Raw genomic sequence first — 20394 nt, forward strand, 5'->3', positions numbered from 1 at the left:
ATGTGCATGAGCTAATTCTGTCTGCCTGTCTCACTGCAGCTACAGGATATGCATGATAGGGAAATGTGTGTGTGTGTGTGTGTGTGTGTGTGTGTGTGTGTGTGTGTGTGTGTGTGTGTGTGTGTGTGTGTGTGTGTGTGTGTGTGCGTGCGTCTGTGTTTTCTGAATCACTAGATTAGAATGTCACTTCCTGTCATTGGTTGACACCTGTCCCGTCAGGCGTTGAAAAAAACGAGCCACCTGTCCGTGGCTGAAACTCGTGGGAGGAGATTAGAGGAACAGGGAAGCTGAGAAAACACCCACTGCGGGTGGTGAAGTGGAGAGGAATTCCACCCTTGAATATAAAAAAGATGCTTGAATCCAAGAAGGATAAAAGAGTGCATAGTCACACACACACACACACACACACACACACACACACACACACACACACACACACACACACACACACACACACACACACACACACACACACACACACACATACACACAGAGTTCACACATACCCCTGCACATACGCATTCACAAAATGAGAAGCACAGCAGCACTCAGTTTTCATTTTAAGTCTGTCTGACTCTTCAGCTTTGTAGCATAAATATACATGAGGATGAACCAGTGCCTTAACAGAAGGACAGGGAGAAGGGGATGAAATAAGAGGTGGAGAGAGGAAGATGGAATGACAGATAGAGAGAGGGGCAGAAAAAGAGAGAGTGATGCCATTTAAAACACTCCCTCCACCTTTCTTCTCTCTCCTTCAGGATAGTTAGCAATCACAGAGAGGAAGACTTAGGGAAATAACAGGGGAAGGGGAAGGAAGGAAAAGGGGAAGGAGGGGGGAAGTTGGAGTATGTCGCCTAGGGGAAGAGCTAGCAGCTAACTTCGCGATTTCAGGCAAACAAAATGCTGGAGGGAAATGGGGAAGCAGAGGAGGGAGCAGGGATATGGTGATTTGTAGCAGCCCTTCCCCTTAGTGATGGAGAGCTCCAGGTAGCGCTGTCAGATTACAGTTTGAACAAGATGCATTTTACGTGACAAGTGTGTAAATCATATATAATTATGTGCGTCAGCTCATTTATTTCACTAGTATCTTTTCCAAATGTCTTTCATCTTTGTCCTGATGCAGTGATTGATTGATTAGTAAATCCTGTTGGTTAGTTTTCAGATGAAAGTCTTTCCCTTCTAGCAAACTGTCATTGACAAGCTGCTAAAAAATTAGACGACCATGTCACATATAATTCTAGCTTAAAGGGGACAGATGTTTCATCATTTTATTTAAAATGATTAACGCCTGCGGAATCCAGGGAATTGTATGAAACAATGTGTTTGCATAAAGTAATGTTGAGCAAAATCTCTGTCCTTGACTAAAGAAATTCTTAGTTAACTAATACTCATACAATTTGACTAATATAGTTTAACCAGCTTTAAAAATGCGGCACTGTGTAAAATATGAATAAAAACAGATTGCAATGATTTACAAACCCCAGATGTAATTGAAAATAACATGAAGACAACATTTCAAATGTTGAAACAGAAAGACAGTTTGGGGTCTCCTTTGTCTTATTTATGTTTTATAATACAGGAAAAATGTTCAATAGGTGACAAGTCTGGACTGCAGGCAGGCCAGTTTAACACCCGGACTCTTTTAATACGGAGCCATGCTGTTGTAATACGCATTATCAGCATTGTCTCCCTGAAATAGGCAAGGCCTTCCCTGAAAAAGACACTGTTTACTTAGCAGCGTATGCAACTCCAAAACCTATATATATCTTTTTGCATTAATGGTGCCTTTACAAATGTGCAGGTTACCCATGCCACTAATGCACTCCCATACCATCACGGATGCTGGCTTTTGAACTGTGTGCTGATAACATGCATGCCCCCCCCCCCCCCCCCCCCTTAGCCCAGATGAAGCATCATCCTTGATTTCCAGAAAGAATTTCAAATTTTGACTCCTCAGACTATAGGATGGTTTTCCACTTGATCTTAAATAAACTCAGGCCCATGGAAGGATGCAACATTTCTTTATCTGGTTTACTGTATATACAGTTTCCTCTTTGCATGGTATTGTTTCAACTTGCATTTGTGGATGCAGCGATGAATTGTGTTCACAGACAATGGTTTTGAAAGTGTTCCTGAGCCCAGGCAGTGATGTCCACTACAGAAACCTGTCTGTTTTTAATGCAGTGCTGTCTGAGGCCCAAATAGCACAGCCATGCAATATTGTTTTTCAACCTTGTCCCTTACATACAGAGATTTCTTCAGATTACTGTAGACGATGAAATCCCCAAATTCTTTGCAATTGCACGTTGAGAAACATTATTCTTAAATTATTGCGCTATTTGCCAGTGCAGTGGTGAACCCCTCTGCATCTTTACTTCAGAAAGACTTAGCCTTTCTGGTATGCTCTTTTTTATACCCAATCATGTCACCAACCTGTTAGCAGTTAACCTCATTATTGTGAGGTGTTCCAGCAGGTATTTTCTTTTAGCATTTCTCAACTTTTCCAGTCTTTTGTTGCTACTGTCACAACTTTTTGAAGCGTGTTGCTGGCACCAAATTCAAAATGGGGATATCATTTTTAAAAAACAATGGCATTACTCAGTTTCAGCATTTGATCTTTTGTCTATTCGCTACTTTCAATTCAAAAAGGGATTTCAATGATTTGCGAATCATCACATTCTGTTTCTAATAACATTTTTACACAGCATCCCAACCTGTAGTGGGCTGTAACAGATCTGAAACTGAGTTTCCGAAGAATCATGCAAAAGCACAACTTTACATCTTGTGTTTACCAGAGATATGCTTATAAGTTTTTTGGAAATAAGTCATTCAGCTTGAAAAAAACATTTAAAAAAAACTCACTAATCGACTAAAGACATTTTAGTCGACTCAGACCAAAATTACCAATTCGTAGACTAATTAACTAATAAATCTGGGTCTGAATAGACAGATGGTCATGATGACAATGCAAAACCGGTTTATTTCAGAAATCTACATTTGATCATGTTATAAGTATTTGATCATTTTATTCTCATTTTATCAAGATATCTAAGAATATTTTATTCTAAATATTCTAGCACTGTAGAAATATTTTGTAATAAGCAAATATCAGTTAGGGGAACAACAGCACAAACATATCACGGTGAATCAAGAGTGAAACACAAATCAACTGAAATTGTAAACCCTCTCTCATCCCTTGTGCTTCTAAAGACCGTGTATGTCTAACACTGCATCAAAGTATATAACAAGATGTGTTATTGACCAATTAGTAGGAAAAGGCATTTTGCAGTGCCAATGAAATCGCCTCTTACCTCTGTAAAGCCAACATTCAATCTCCTGTTCTCCCCGAGAGAAGAAGGGAGAGGAATGAGACGGAGAGAGAAAGAGAGAGGCCAATTAAAATGTCTCCCTCCTTCTCTCTGCACTCTTCATTAGTCTCACCCCACGAGTTCATCTGGTGACAAACAATACCTACACCCCCTCCTGTCTGCAGACACACTCACACACACAGCTGTATTTCCTCTATTAAAATGATTCACAGGGAGGCACCCTACGGATGACATTTCTCAAAATGAGGGATTATGCCAGTCAAAGAGTCCCATCAATGATTTGCGTGTGCCGGGGCTTGTGTTTTTTTAATTCATGCCTGCAGGTTTTCTCCTCTCTGTTGCCTCGGGATTGGTCGTTAGGGAGGTGTCCAATTCTCATCTTCGGATCCCTCTTTATCATCTCCCCCTTTCTCCCCTTCCTCCTCATTCTCCTCCTCCGCTTACCTTCTTTCTCACCCCCCTCCTCGCTGATTGATCACTATCTCCGGCCTATTTGTATTCCTCCCTAAACCTCTCCCTCAACTCGTTCCCACTCTTTACCTCCCCAAGGTGCTTTCTGAAGCAGTGTCATCTAAGTTGAGGGGACACACGCACACATGTTAACACACATACTATACATGAACTCAGGACAAATTCTCTTGGGCTGCATTTAATTGAACTGAAAACACATTTAGCATATTTATGTATCTGAAGGACGGTAGTGGCTCAGTGATATGCACAGTAACCTAATTTCTGTGTAGCTTTGCTGTTTGCAAATTCTCCTCGGGTTTATATTGGTGCAAGTTTATTTGTCCAGTGATGGACATGTCAGTGGAAATCCCCTGCATATAGCACATTTAATGATGTGCAGTCAGTCTCTTGTAGCACTCTTGAAAAGGAATTCTTGACTTAATAACATTAAAATATGCAATTCCAAATACAAAGGGGATATTTGTTGTACTTTAATTTACTTTTCAACTGTTACAAGTGCCATTTTGCTATGACACATCTTATCCAGCTAGAGAGTTATTCTAAAATCAAGTGTGGACATTTTCCGATGACTGGGTATAGCGTGCAAGAGGCAGGACATTACACCGATTGCAGATCGGTTTGTAATTTGGTCATAAATAACTGAGTCTTTTGCCGTTCTTTGAATTGATCTGACAATTTCAGAGCCGGCCCCTTTAACACAGAAGTTCCTGAATCTCGCTGTCTATTTAATTAGATGTTTGTGTAGTCTTCTTTGTGTAAATGTATTTTTTTCTGACCCTCAGATGTTTGTTTTCTTCTGCTTTTGAAAAATGTCATCAACATGCCCACTCGCTCACTGTGAATTTTCTGTATAATGACATGCTCTATTCACACATGGGCTCAATTGGACATTTACACAGACTTTATACTAGGGAGCTGGCAGAGCAAACTCTAATGTCCAGTTCGCTTGATTTAAACATTTGCATTCTCACATAGAGCTCCCCTGGGTAATGTCTAGATAATTTCAGGGTTGCAGTGAATGTGTGAAATGGGCTTAAGACTCTCTTAAGACACTAGGGACGTTTGAAATTGAAAGTATACATATCTTGGATAAAGTGTTTTTTCATGTCCTCATGATCACTTTGGTCTGGCAATAAAATCTGGCGTGAAGCTGAAATCAAAACAAAAAATGGAACTTCACAAACTGGACAGCATTCAGACTTCAACGAAGGTTTTTTTGGCATAGCAGTCCGTAATTTACTATGCAGTCCTATTGAGACTTAATCTGTAGACTAATTAAGTATGATGCATATAATGCCGCTTAAGTCAATGGAACTGAGCTCATTCCATATCCCTTTTATTACTTTGCCAATGCTATTACATAAGTAATGATTAAAAGACATAAACAGTGGAGAAAAGATTTTAAAACTAGTGGAAGACAAAGAAACAGGGGGAAAGGAGACTGTTTTGGGGTCTTTTGTTACATGAGGTATACATTTTTCTTTTATTCCTCAGGCGCCATCATTCATTTAATATGTAGCAAAGGCTGGGACCCTTGCTCAGGAATCTTAAGTGTTATATCATAATGGATTTTAATCTGACAATGTTGCAGGTGGGAAAGGGAGAATTGGAGATGACATTAGAAAGGAGCCGGATATTGCTACCAGCATGATGCGTCCTGACATCTGCTCTCATCCGCCCCCCTGATCTGGACAAGTTGAACGATCACAGTCAGCCCTGCAGAGAAGGAGTTTTGCAGTTACACTGTTAATAAAAAGGGCTTTTTCACGTTTATGTATTAGAAGTTGTTGTTTTATATACAGTACAAAAAAAGACATTATTCTAATGAATACTCTAAAGAAGCCATCTGTCAACAAGTCAATTATCTTAATAACATTTTTGTTTCATTCATTTTTTGCCATTGCTCTTGTTTTTACTCCAAATTAACTCTGAAAATGTGGCAGTGTGCCATGCATTTTCTTCCACAAAATGAAGCCGGTTTTGCGGTCACAGCAATCACTGAAACTCGAAATCCTTGAGGGGCTGCCAAGTAGAATTTAGTGTAGCAATGCCAAAGCAATCACAAGTACCTTGGATCTGTAAATGCAAGTGAATAGATGATTTTGTAAAATGCTCCAATATAAAAAGCTACGCTGACTTGATTCTGACAAGTGAGAATGGAAGTGAGACAGAAGGTAAGAGTAAGCAAAAAGAAGACTGGCATTAACTGGTAAAGTGCTCTTCCTGCTCATCAAATAGAGATGCCTGACCCAGTTAAATTTTCTGGTCTAGTGTTCATATTACATGCATAGACACACACACAAACACATGCAGTCATGTTGATGAATCAAGAACCTGCTTTTACACAAGAATTAAACCCTGTACAGTGAACATTACTTATTTTTCTTGTTCCTCCCAACACGCCTCCAGCTCTGTTTGCACATAAAATCCCACTCACAAATAAGTTATTTTCTAATTGCTTTTGTTGTTTCACATATCCTAGCAAGGCTTTAGGCTGTGAAAAGAAATAAGAAGTAACAGCACAGTGCAGAATGACAGAATGGGGATATGGTGGGGAGGTGGTTGGTGTAAAGGGTTTGTGAAAGGCAGTCAATGCCAGCTGTCCAGATGCCTGTCTCCCATCTGTTTGAACCCCAACATCGAGCTGGCACCTCTTCTAGTGCTTACCACACATACATGCAAGAGCGCACATACCCACTGTCGTTCTCACGTACACATAAACAAACTGGCATTGCTTCTGACACTCGCAGTGTTAGGCAGCTGTGGGATTTGGCACAGAAATGAGGGATATCGCTAACCGCTAATCCATTTGTGTGTTTACCTTCATCACTAGGATTGTCAAGATCTCTCACATACATGCCACATAGTCCCTCCTCCTGCTCATCCAACCCCCCCTTCTTTTTTATAAAGTACCTCTTATGTTCCATTTTAAAACCATCTCCAGCTTTGAGCTCAATATTCAGTGGACAGACTGGGTTCAGTCAAATGTTGAACAAAGCATTAGTAGTTTCCTGATGCAATTGTCTTACGAATATTATACAGAGGTTTTTTTTTTATCATTTAGCCTCGTGTGACCATCCTGATCTTGTGAGCTCCGTTGTATTGCAGATCAGTCTGGTGCGACAGAGAAAATTTGGAGCCGTTTGCCAAGTGAACGTCAAATCAACATTGGTTTTGAGGCGGGTTTAAGTGTGACTCAACACATGCAAATCCTACCTGCTCTAGACACATTTTCCGACTGCCGTACTGCTATTTCTATTAGTCACTTGCTTTTTTCTCTTGCATCCTTTTGTTGGAATATGGAACAGGCACCTGAAATTTAACCTTTTATCCGTAAATTTGCGTTAATCAAATGGCAAATATCCTTTACCGATATGTTGTTTACTTTCTGAGCTTTGCCTCGATGCTCTGTGCGTACGTCATATGCTGCGTTGATCTAAAGATCTGATGATCTCGGCCCAATAGATGGTTTATCCAATCAGCAACCAGTATTTTCGCCCCTTCCCAAAAGATCTTCAAACGAGAGTTAGCACCAACAAACCTTATCCCTGTTTTGGAGAACCTCTGGGTAGGACACACACACATTAGGTATTTTTATATAGAAAATGCGGCACATTTGCGGCCAAGCAAAAGCTGCATTTTGACGTTCTGTCTATCTGAAATCGAGGCGTAATATTCCTCATTTCCCAAAAGACGGCTTTCTGGGATAGGTGTGAACATGTGACATGACGTGAAGCACAAAGTTGGAGGTACAGTGATGTACGTCGGAATAAGTTAGCCCCGTGTTCTGATTCTTCGTGACTTTCTCCACCGTGATGGTCAGTATCTCATTATCATGACCTTCGATATTTTGCCTTCACTTGTTTGCTCCAAGCAGCATCTACTCTATTTACATGGAAATCAAGACGTCAGTATGTGTAGGGTCTGAGCCGTTACACTAGGGTGCTAAATCAGCTCTGCACTATACCATGGTCTTTCTGCATTTGCGGACCAGGCCTCAAAAAGGCAGCCTAATTACTGTCTTACTGTCCAGTGTAAAAACACCCACTGAGTCACCGAGATAAACTGTTGTAAAAGCAGGGACTATGTTGAGAAATTGAAATCTTATTTTTAAATTTAACAATATGGTTACTTGTCAGAAGTGTCCTCTCAAATCTCTCCCCCGGCATTATACTTGTCACTCAAACTGAAACAGAGTTTATTTGTTACACAACACATCTTCTTGGATGGTTTGAAAACCACTTGGCAGAGAGAGAAGAGAAACTTGCTGGAGAAAGCTGATCCATCACTGTGAGCAATTTGTTGCGTGAAAAGTTTCATAATCAGTACAGGAGTTATGAATAGTGTGTGATTTTAGTGTTTTTGGTAACTCTCCTTGTTTGTGTGTTCTCTGTAAGTTTTGCGAGTCGGCTGCTGAACAACAAAGGATTTAATGCAAGAATTGGCCAACTTAAATTAAAACTACTAAACAGCTACCATGCAAAAAGCACCTGTATCGTCTCACTGACGCATCACACAATTTGATCTTTTGCATGGTTCTTTTGTTTTCTGCTATGGATGTTAGAGAGCAGAATACAAATGAGTTGTTTAAACTAATATACTGCACACTTGGACCGCACCTACACTGACTCACAGATACCAACACACACGTTAATAATGTATTTCGACCAAGTGCATCGGGGAGTGTATATTGAGTTACAATGCAAAGCACTCAGCTACAAACTTAATTTAATTCTTATGTCTTTGTATCCACACGTTTGCCTGTGTGAACATGAAAACATGTGTGCGTGTGTGAGGAAGATGTAGGGGATGTCATAACAGAGGAGACAGGGATCACATTAGGGAACTGTGCACGTCTGTCAGTATGCAGCCATCTTCAACACCATTAGATTAGAGCTAATGAAGACACTGTGTGTATGTGTCTGTATATTTGTTAGTTTTGGAAACACACACACACACACACACACACACACACACACACAGACACACACAGGAGGAGAGAGAGAAAGAGAGAGAGAGAGCCTGCCTGGAACCAATTCCTTGTTCTGACATCAGCTGCTCAGGTCTCGTAAATCAGGCAGGGTTCCTGGGGATCGATTAAAAGCAGCATGACAACGATTGTTAATAGAGATGTGGCACGTTGCCCAGCAGAAAGACCCAGTAGAAGTTTGCAGGGAATTATAAGAGTTCCATAAATAAATAAAAATATTTTGTGGCAGGGAGCAAAGGGCGAGGAGTGCAACGATAGCAAGAAGACAGGGTGGGAGAGTGCAAGAGAAAAAGCAAAGGGAGAGCGTTAGGAGGGATCTTTCCTCCGTGCTGCTTCAGCCTTCCTTTCAAATTAGAACAGCCCCGTCTCCTGAGAATGTGACATTTTCACGGAGCAAGCAAGGGAGGGATGGAGGTTCAGAGAAGGAGAATGATGGGGTGGGGTGTGGTGTGGTGGAAGACAAATTGGGAAGGGGGGCTGAAAGGCAACTGCAGGTTCTCAGAAGTGAGAAGAATAGAGGGAGAATAAGAAAGAAAGGAGGCAGCAGCAGCAGCAGCAGAAGAGTGAGAGAGAGAGGGAGGGGGATGCAGGCTTTAACTTAGTAGTGTAAGGGATGGATGGAGAGAATGATAAGAAGGGAGGAGTGTGTGCTGGGGTTATTAGTCCACCCTCCAGAGGCTACTAATGCACTGACCTTCATTAACTCGCATTACTGTCGGTGTGTGTGACTGCGTGAGTGCACGAGTGTGCAACTCTTTAGTTAACACTCATTACAGAGTCTTTGTTTAAAGGCCAGTAAACTAATGAAGTCATTAAATAAGTGTAGAAAATCTTGATTCAAGCATTGGAACAAGAGACAGAGCTAACTTTAAAGACAGGAACGTCCACTGGAACACTTGAATGAAACACATGGTAACAGCATGTTGTTGACTGTACTGATGAGTACATGCGGCTATCCTGTAACTAATGTTCCTTCTATATCTATCAAACTATCTATCTATCTATCTATCTTTCTATCTATCTATCTATCTATCTATCTATTTATCTATCTATCTATCTATCTATCTATCTATCTATCTATCTAACTATCTATCTATCTATCTATCTATCTATCTATCTATCTATCTATCCTTAGGCTCTGCTTGATACTCAGAAACAGCTACGTTCTCAGATCTCCAACTTCACCTTCAACCTGGGCTTTTCTGGGAAGTTTTACCACACAGGTGTGTTCTATTTATATGTTTTATCATCCAAACATACACACCAGTGCCAGACATACACATTTACTATAACAAATATAAATATGATGACTATGATGACTTTTTAGTAGTTTTCTGTTGTATTTAAACCATACGTATCCTGTCAACTACTTACACCTTGATACTAGTTAAATAACAATGACTTTATTTGTGAGGTTGTGTATGTGCATAAAGTAAAGGCCCTGTTATAATTGAACTCACAGAAATCACTTAAATTAGAAATGTACTGTATATTTACAGTAACAACAATATATATTAAAATAAACTACATAAAAAGTATTACACTTAGCACTAAAAAGAGTACCAAATACAGCAGTGAGATAAAGTACAGAAATAAATCCGATGTGGTTGATACAGCTTGTAATGCATTATTTAACTCATCAGTGAAAAATATATTTTTATTTCGTGCTGTATCTAGATCATCAGTTGTGCATATATAGATGTATGTGTGATGTAGTGCTGTCCATTCTAAGCTCTGTGCTGGTCCCCAAGGACAGATTTTTATTGATTTTTAAGTTAGTCTAAATCAGCAGCAAGAGAACAAAGCTGTGGGACTAATCATAATTATAACTACAAGAAATCTGATACAGAAAAGAACATATTACCATAGTGTATATTATTGCTATGGCATGACTCATATCACCATGGTATCAGAACAACACAAGCAACTTAAACCACATTAAAAAGACCTAGTTGCTTGGTGATATACTAACCTTATATCAACGTGAAGATTCTTTAAAGTGCTTTGAAGCGTGCATTTGTACATGTTATTCCTTATCATTGTGTCCTTGCGTGTGTTTGTGTGTGTGTGTGTGTGTGTGTGTGTGTGTGTGTGTGTGTGTGTTTGCGTGTGCAGGCACTGTGGAGGAGGACGAGGGGGACGATTTACTATTGAAGTACGTGGATGAGTTCTGGTGGTTCCCCCACATGTGGAGCCACATGCAGCCTCACCTATTCCACAATGAGTCCTCACTGCTGGAGCAGATGGTCCTCAACAAGGAGTTCGCTCTGGTGAGATGGATGCATGCACACGCATACATTTCTTGCAGCTGTTTACTTTATTGTTGCTTTCTTCTTCTTTTGTGTCCGTTTAATCATGCTCGCTTCCCATGATTGCATTTTCTTCAAGGACGTCTGTTGCTGTGATTGTTATTTTGTTGCCACAGCAGATTGCAGACATGATGTTCGCAGTTCAATACTCTGGAACTGTTCTAACACAAAGAACACACTAATGTTACATACACTACATGTTTCTCAGAAAACATAATTGCTTCCTTGTTAATGTTCTTGTAAGTGTTTTTTTTTTCAGCAGATAAAGACCATATATATAGAATGAGAGTAGAATGGACATGCCCAATCAAATTAGCAACGCAGGATGGTCAGAATGGCAGCAATATTTACACCGTATGCACTGTTGCCATTTTATAGAAATGTGACCGTTGTAGCAGGCTAACTTCCACATACACTTCCATATAAACCAACTCCCTGATGATAAGAAACAGAGTAGTACAAAGCATAGAGAGGCATCTTTTGTCCACTCTGTAGGTTGCCTTGCTACTAGAGAGGAATTGAGGATTGGCTGCTGGATATAATTGCTTCACATTTCTATTGGTAGGTCATCAAATTCAAAATGATAGGCCAAAATGGAGTTTTCAACTAGTGAGTGTAATACACTTGTGTCACCATGATAACATTTTCAAATGATGAATGAACACAAAAATATATATATTTCTATGACGTAGACACTATTTTATATTGTTTGTCTTACATGTTGTTAGGTTTGAAATGTGCTTTAGTGTTCTCAAGCCAATACTGTTGGGAAACATAAAATATCTATACAGTGAATGTTTTGTAGATGTGTGCATTTTGCAATGCATGTTCTTGTGTCCATGTCCTTGTTATGTTGATCAAAAACATAATTGGGTAGGATTACACTTCCTGCAGAACCTATTTGCGAATGCAAATTACTTACATACAGTGTGAACATAAGAGGGAGGGTTGGTAAAATAGCTGTACTTCTTTAAGCATAAGAATGCTTTTACCAAATGTCCCATCATGACATCATTTTCTCCTGTAAATCAAAACAAACACAATGTAATATCCCTGTTGGGGAGTGATGTACTTATTTTGATGGGCACACCTGCACCCTGTTTAATGTCTTCTGTTTAATCTGAATTCCACAAGGTCGAGCGCTTTTGTTGCCCTGCTCTGCCTAGTTTTTCTGTGCTTTGGTAGCACGTGAGTCCAGATGATTTGTATAACTCTACTGGAGTGCTGTGTCCAACATACAGTACAGTAAGGGCGGCTGGTTCATGTTGTTGAAGGTGAGCGTGATCATAAAGCGTGATCCCTCATCTCTATTGTACACAAAAACAAACACACACACACACACACACACACACACACACACACACACACACACACACGCGCACACACACACACACACACACACACACACACACACACACACACACACACACACACACACACACACACACACACACACATATACTCTACTCCCTCATCCCCAGACCAGTGATGCTTAGCTTTGACAGTGTGTGTAGGTGTGTGTCAGAGCGAAGGACAACACCATCACTCTGTGAGATGCACTCAGCAACCATCCACCCTTAGACTCCCACACATACACATGCTCACACAAAGTTTTTTTTTTTTTTTCATTTCCCACCTGAAGGTCCGCATCATAACAAAACACAAAACAAACCACGCGCCTCTTCTACAAGGTCAGGCTGTTTGGCTCTGTGTGTTTATGTCCGGCCATGTTCCTTGTCAGAGTTGTAAATGTGCTATAACTTCTGTTTATGTATACTGTATAACCATCGCATATGTGTCTGTCTCTGTATGTCCTCCATCTCCAGGAGCACAACATTCCAGTGGACATGGGCTATGCCGTGGCCCCTCACCACTCAGGTGTCTACCCGGTTCATCTGCAGCTGTACAAGGCTTGGAGACGTGTGTGGAACATCCAGGTCACCAGCACAGAAGAGTACCCTCACCTCAAACCTGCTCGCTATCGCAAGGGTTTCATTCATAACAACATCATGGTGAGGAGACAACGTTGTGTAACGCATGTCTGTGAAAATCCTCAGTGTTTCATCAGCTTAGCTGGAAGTGCACACACATGCAAATATGCACCTTCCCAATTACCTTCAGGGCATTCAATATAGAACTTTGATTTTTTTTTTGTTTAGCTGAATGCCAAAAATGTCTAATTTTAAAATATAACATCTCTGTCATCATTTTATATTTTTCTGTATTATGTACTTTTTATTTTTTTGTGGGGTTAGAGATTTTTTTATCTAGCATCATAGGTGTCCCTAGATACAAGTCAGTGCTGCTGCTGTGTATAGACACATTTTCTAAAATATGTCGGCCTTGCGGACACAGCATAGGCATGTGTGTTGTGTGACAGAAAAGTGGTTATTCAGGTTTGTCAGATGCACATGAGCTTATGCTTTTCTTAACACTCACCATTGACCATGCAGGGATCATGAATCAATGGTAAGTCAAATTAAGTTATGTAGTGTCTTTTCGTGGCATGAAAAAAAACCTGTCTCATTCATCTGACTAATGGTAAAACCATGAATTGTTAAATTGAATTCAGTCACTAAATCAAAGCTTGAATGCAAAGTCACAATAGTCTGTTTGGATTCTTTTATCTGACTTTGAAAAAAAGAAGCTTTTATCTTCTGTCTCGTCCTTTAAATAAGTGTTTGCTGAATTGTAAATTGTGTGCTGATTGTTTCTTGCGGTCTTAAACAGAAAATCAATGATGCTGTCCGTGTGTGCAACCTCTGTGTGTGTGTGTGTGTGTGTGTGTGTGTGTGTGTGTGTGTGTGTGTGTGTGTGTGTACGTGTTTGTGATATGTATTCTTTGACCTTGTCTCACCACAGCTCTACGTTGATTCAATATTTAATAGCTTCCCAAGGTGGATAAAGTGGTTAGCTTTTCTGTGTGTATGAGTCTGTGTGCAATTGTATGTTTGTATATGTGCAGGGTGTGTATCATATAATAAGGATCTAGTAATAAGAGCATTTTTTTATCATTTTTATGCACCAATAAATAATTAATCATTCTCTGTTTGAGACAGCAATAGAATAAAACTCCTGTCACCCATTCCACCTAAGCGAGTTGTCTTCAACCCTCCCTCTGTCTCTCCTCCTCCTCCTTCTCCTCCTTTTCATTCACTTGTCAGCCAGGCTCTTTGTGAGTGTGCACAACTGCTCCCTTATTGACAAAAGAACCAATCACATATGACACCAAAATTACCGGCCCATGTTGTTCTGCTATCTTTGGGTGTTGAGCAAACAATTTGAACCGACAGCTATGTCAGTTTCCTAATCAGTCCCAGAAGTCTGCTTTTATTTTTTGACATCTTGTCTCAGCATCATAAGAGACAGACCTCTTTTTAAAACAATAACATGCTGACACTTTGACAGGCTGTAATGTGTTATTATATATTATCAATAGTTAAGTATTGAGAAGCATCACCGAATTAGATAACAAGCCATTGAACAGAAATACATATTCAACAACACAAAGAAAGACGCAAAGAGGCAAACTGCTAGAAAAGAAATGTCATTTTGTTTGATACAAGAAAAAAAGAAGCTTTTTGAAGAAAAGTTGAAGAGGAAGTAGAGGCTGAAATAATATTAAATCCACAGAAAAATTACTTTCACGCTTACCAACAACCCCAATGATAGATGCAGCTGTTCTCCGAACATTGTTTTCGAAAGTTTGTTCTTATTGTCTTGTCAAATAAAACTTAAATGGATTATATTGGCTGGAATAAACTGTATGACATTGGTAAGTGTGTAATGACACATGCAAATAAGACCCATTGATGAAAGCTAATGAACACATATAGAGCTTCCATCAGCTGAGCTCTCCTTGTCTCTCGGCTTTAAACTGCTCTGGTGCAAGTTAGTTTAGATGTTTAGTAAATAAATCAGATGCAATGCTGTTCAGTACAGTATTTAATCCTCTGAGGAAAATGTTATGGTGAAATGACCTTTACCCGACATCTCCAACAGTGCTTAATAGCATATGCTGCACTATTTGACAATTACTGACTGACCACCAACAGTAGGTGAAGGACACTTTATGATAGTGTGACAATTATGTCATCTTACCTTATTATTATGAACAGTAATTGAAAGAATCCTCATCGTGCATATGAAGACATAGACTACCTCCCTGCGAATCCCAGTTTAAAATGAAACTGTTCCATGCTTGCAGCTTTATCTACCCTCTCCTCCTGCTCCTGCTCCTGCTTACTCTGCCCCCCATCCTTCCCTATCACGTCCCTGCTCCTCTGCCTGAGAGTGGCAATAACCAGCCACCTCTCTTCCTTCAAGTTCCACTTGTTGCTGCACAATTTCTGGTACCGTAGGCTGGATGCTGAAGCTTCTGCAGCCCCTGAAGCAAACATTTGAGGACATGTGCCTCTAGATTTGATGTATTTTTTTGGCCCGGTAAATTACAGCAAGTTATAGTCTCCCTCCACTCACCCACACCTGCCATCATCAGTCACAGGTGCTGAAGAAAATCCGGCGGCAAACACATCAGTAAGTTTTGCACATTTGGCAGCATCTGCCTTAGGGGCCTTCCTTTTTTGGGTAGCTGTTTCTCTGGGGGAGGGGGGTGGGTTTACAGATCTAAAGGAATGTTGGCCTACCGGTGTGTGTGCCCGTTTTTCCAGATGGTCGGTCCAGCCCTGGCACCAAGGAATTTTGTTTAAATTTCCATTACTCCATCTGCGAACTTTGAGGACTTCTTGTGCACTTTAAAAGTAATGATGAAGATTATGTGATATGATGAAAGCTACACAAAAGCTCAATGACACCTCAAGTGACATTCTGTTGAATTCCATTTACAAAACTGTAGAAATATACAATGTGTATTCATAGTCATTATTAAATATATCAAGACTGGTGAGCAATCTGAAAACATTGTATCATTGCATCGATCTAGCCTCAAGACATTTCATGCTGCACTGACTAAATAGCAAAGGGAGGCTAGGAAGAAGGAAAACAAAACTTGAAATTTAGCTCATGAATGCGGACCATTCGAGTGGTTTGTGTCTGTATTTGTTCACCTAGATGCAGAATTTAAATAATTTCACCATAAATCGGCTGGTGAGCTTTTCTGTTCTTATTATATTATTCATCAAGCCTCCTGACCTCTCATAAAGTTACTCCAGCACATCACTCGCAATCTTCCCATTTTCCTCATCTTCCACATTTTTTCACTTCCAGTTTTTCTTGAAATGTTTTTCTATTAATCTCTTTCCCCTCTGCCCCTTGCTCCATCTTTGTTTGCTCCAAGGAGGACAGGAAGTTGTCTTAAGGCTGTAAAATTGGTGCTTGTGTGTCTCTGTCAGCAGATTGAGAGCCACCCACTGGACCCACAGTATCAGAACAAATCAGACTGAGATATGGGATTGTGTGTGTGTGTGTGTGTGTGTGTGTGTGTGTGTGTGTGTGTGTGTGTGTGTGTGTGTGTGTGTGTGTGTGTGTGTGTGTACACTCGCACAAACATGCATACTTGTGTGTGTGTATTTCTTTTTAAAATGCACTATATCAGTTTGAGCTATAGCTCTGTGGATAATTGGTTTGGTGAAATAGTGCTGAGTGTCTGTGGCTCTGGTGGCCTTCTCTTTCTTTCTTTCTGTCTCTCTCTATCTCTCTCTCTCCCTCTCTCTCTTTCTCTCTATGTCCCTCTCTGTCTCTCTTTCGTGTCTGTGTGTGAGTGTGAATGACTGCAGTGTTTTATAGATAAACCAATATCTGCGCTTCCAGCCTTTACTCTCTATTTCACACAGAGAAGTGCTCCACAAGGAGTTCACAATAAAGACCTTCCTCTTCTCTTCATTTAAGTAATTTAATGACCTAATGAAAAGGAGATTAATTTGCCTACTGTTAAATACTTGATCCAGCACTCTGTTAGTCTTTCACGCTTGTTTTGGACACATTGTTTTTGATTTTTTTTTACAGTATAAGTCAATTTTTAAATCCATATTTCCATCAGCCAAAATACTTTTTGGCTCGCCAACTTAAGTGTTAATATTACAGATAAGGTAATGTTAATAAACAAATATCTGCATATGAGCGAATAGCCAATGGGTTCCAAAACTGCAGTTGAGGTAAGCTTTAAAATGACCACATAGGTCATTTGTGTAAGCAGCTTGTTATGACCCATATTTATGTCTATATTGGTGGCAGCCACTAGTGGCCATAGTAATTATGACGGGAGCAAAGCAATAAATAAGAAGCAATAAAGTCTCTGTAGGGTGGAGTTCGAGGGGGGGGGCTTCAGTTTTAAAACCTACCACAACATTGTTAGGTTTACTTCTATAAAGAGAATCTAAGAAACTGACCCTGCTTTCACCAGTCACAGCATGTGTATGTAACTCACACGAGGCGTGGTAGGATTTCATGGCTAAGGTTCCATGGTGCACCTGCTCCTGGTGGGATTAAAAGTAATGCATTATCATCTTAAGCAAACAACGAGTCACCAAAATAGGTGAAAGTGAGGAACAGTGCCCCAGGAACACTTAACTTCACCAATGCAATTCATACACCTGCATGAAAATGAAGGGTCTTTACTGCTGAAGTGAAGTAATCTCAGCTGGACTGCTCTTTGGGACTCATGACTCCATCACAGTAAATAGTGTGTCCTTGCACAACCCCGGTTTGACATGTTGACTGTTGTCATTACAGGAAAGGTACGGGTGAAACTAATAACATTTAATGATCTCTATTCTATTTAATTGTCCCAGTAAACCATGTCAGTGAGCCAGCATGTACAAAAACAGCGTAGTCTCATAAACAATTCCTTTGATATCTTACGACATATGACATCCTATTTAGGTTGAGAAATGGCGAACAGAATGTGACTGCAAGGATTAAGTTTAGGCACCAAAGCGACTTGGTTAAGATTGGAAAAAAGGTTGTGGTTTGGATGAGTACTTACGGAACACAAACCTCCAGAAATCAACCCTGACCCTCCTCCCTACGCAGATTTTGACTTCTCCTTTGTCACCTGATAACCTTCTGTGTTCCGAACTTAATTTCTCTCCTGATAAATTCATGGATTGCAGACAAATTGCAGTGCATTAGTTTTGTAGCCAACAGAGAATGAAGACAGCCTGGCAATACAAGTTCTGGGACTTCACAGTTAAGAAAATATCCGAACAGCTCGTTTGAACTTAAAGTTATAATCCGTAAGATTTGAAATAAGTAGTTTCTAATGGCCTCTCTGGCAGTAAGATGTAATTGCAGGCGAGCCTGTTCTTTCAGACCCTCCATCTTGTCACATTCGTGGTCGCTATGCTTCTTGATTATTTGCCCTTTTTCAATTCAATTCGTTTTTGGTTTCTTATTCTTTGGACAGGAAGTTGAATAGTCTTCTTTCTCTGTCTGTTGATCACCCATGGTGAGTCAGCTGTAATGAAACGGACCTGCACTGGTCAGACACATTAAAGCAGGCCTTGTATCATTGCATAATCAGGCAAAATATGAATATCCAGATGGGAGACATGTGTGCTGTTTTGTAAACTTTTTTTCTTTTTGCTCTTTTGTAAACTTTGTTGACACACATTCTCCTCTTTATTTCTCTCCTATATTTTACCCTCCTAAATCCATACACACACACGCACACACGTTCCTATTACACCTCTGCCCTTACAAACCAGAAGTTAGAAGTTCACGATTTCGGATTACCATGAAACACAGCATAAGTTTTAGGGACTAGCTCCCCCGGAGCAGACCAACTGCTGCTGACTGATGTAAAAAGCGTCACTAATAGAGCGTTGCATTTGAATTTTGCGTGGGAATATCGCCATAGACACTCAAATTTCTGGGTGAAGCAGCAAATACAAATGCTTTCATTGTGAGTCATGTGATCACTCACTATTGTTTTAACTCACTCTTTGATAAATAGTAACTTAAAAGACAATTAACTAGATGAAAATCTTTATATATACCTATTATACCTATCATACGGTTTGAGTAGACTTTAATTCATTATATTTGATGTACATGTTGTTCCCCATCTTCATTGTCAGTGACATACAGATCTAACTTATGATTCCTAACTTGGGGAGTCCCTAAATTAGGACAGTTCCTATCCTAAGACACTTTTTTGCCATAATTGCAGTCAGGGCCTGAAGTTAACGTTTTTGGCCACCAGCCAATTTTTATTTGTGCCTAAAATAAAGGTGAACGACTCAGAAAATGCATACGAATGGTTCTTGAACTTGCACAGAATACAAAATAAAAGTGCTGTTGAGTTATTTACCAACTTAATCTCATTAATGACTAGACCAACATAATGACTTACAACTGTATCTGGCCTGGTGTGGCAGGCATTTAGAATAGAAAACTACAGAAATAAAAATAGCCAATCATCTTAAGTTTAGTTTATTTGAAAACAGGGACAGTGCACATTAATAACATTACTGTAAATGCGCCAGAATTAGCCAAGAGGCTATTTTTCATCTGTAGACCCTAGACAGATGTTAAAGTCACCCTAAAAACAGAACAGAATATAGAATAATAAAATAAAAATAAAATATTTAAAATAAAAGCAGACACTCTGCTTCCTCCACTTGCCATACATACTCCATCCCGACAGTGCATCTCCTCTGTTGTGGCGTCGTACACAAGCCAGTCACAAACCTTGCCATCCCTTTTCACTTCACTTTGTATTAAAATGTATTTTTTAATTTATTTTTTAATTCTCCTCCTCATCCACTTTGTGTTCTGTAGCAGCCAGCAATATGCTGCCAAATTTTTTATTTTTAAAGTCCAAGAAAACGGTGGGGCTTGCTTAGCAACAATAGGCTACCTGATTGGTCAACAACACACAACACTTGCTCAGTGTTGGTTGTCTTATTGGCTACACGCCTTCGTGTCAGGTAGATTGACAGTTTCACCCGGCAATCACAAAAGTTACCTGCATTTGGCGTGTGGGCTGGTGCCAATTTCATGCCCTGATGCAGTAAAGAAACATTCTGTATTACCATTCTGTATTACCATAATATCTAAATGTCTGAAAGAAAGTTTCTGAAATGAGCCCACTGGAACTTAAACACCAAAATGGAACACCATGTATGTCATTAATTACACCTGTGCGTTTCATCTTATCACAAGTCAACATGCCAGCTGTGAAAAGGTGTCTATTACACTAGAAAAAAGAAAGAATTTGACTTGAACCAGCTGTAGAACTGACACCTGAGCTTCTCTACTGCGACAGGTAACATCCGTATATGCTGGTTGACACAACACATCAGAATATCCCTGACCTGCTCTGCTGTCTGCTTCT

The 20394-nt window shown here is 40.0% G+C and overlaps 1 protein-coding gene across 1 annotated transcript in view; it reads left to right on the plus strand.

Annotated features, from left to right (window-relative positions):
* The window catches only part of ndst3 (N-deacetylase/N-sulfotransferase (heparan glucosaminyl) 3), a gene marked incomplete at both ends in the record, with an annotated part of 42755 nt that overhangs the window by 1922 nt on the left and 20439 nt on the right, over nt 1-20394 (plus strand). The window contains 3 exons of the mRNA XM_083922421.1: nt 9926-10013; nt 10906-11060; nt 12926-13111. Of these exons, the coding sequence (XP_083778547.1) occupies nt 9926-10013; nt 10906-11060; nt 12926-13111 (429 nt within the window). The remainder of the gene's footprint in view (nt 1-9925; nt 10014-10905; nt 11061-12925; nt 13112-20394) is intronic.

This window comes from Echiichthys vipera (assembly GCF_963691815.1).
Source record: "Echiichthys vipera genome assembly, chromosome: 2".
NCBI classification, from domain to species: Eukaryota; Metazoa; Chordata; class Actinopteri; order Perciformes; family Trachinidae; genus Echiichthys; species Echiichthys vipera.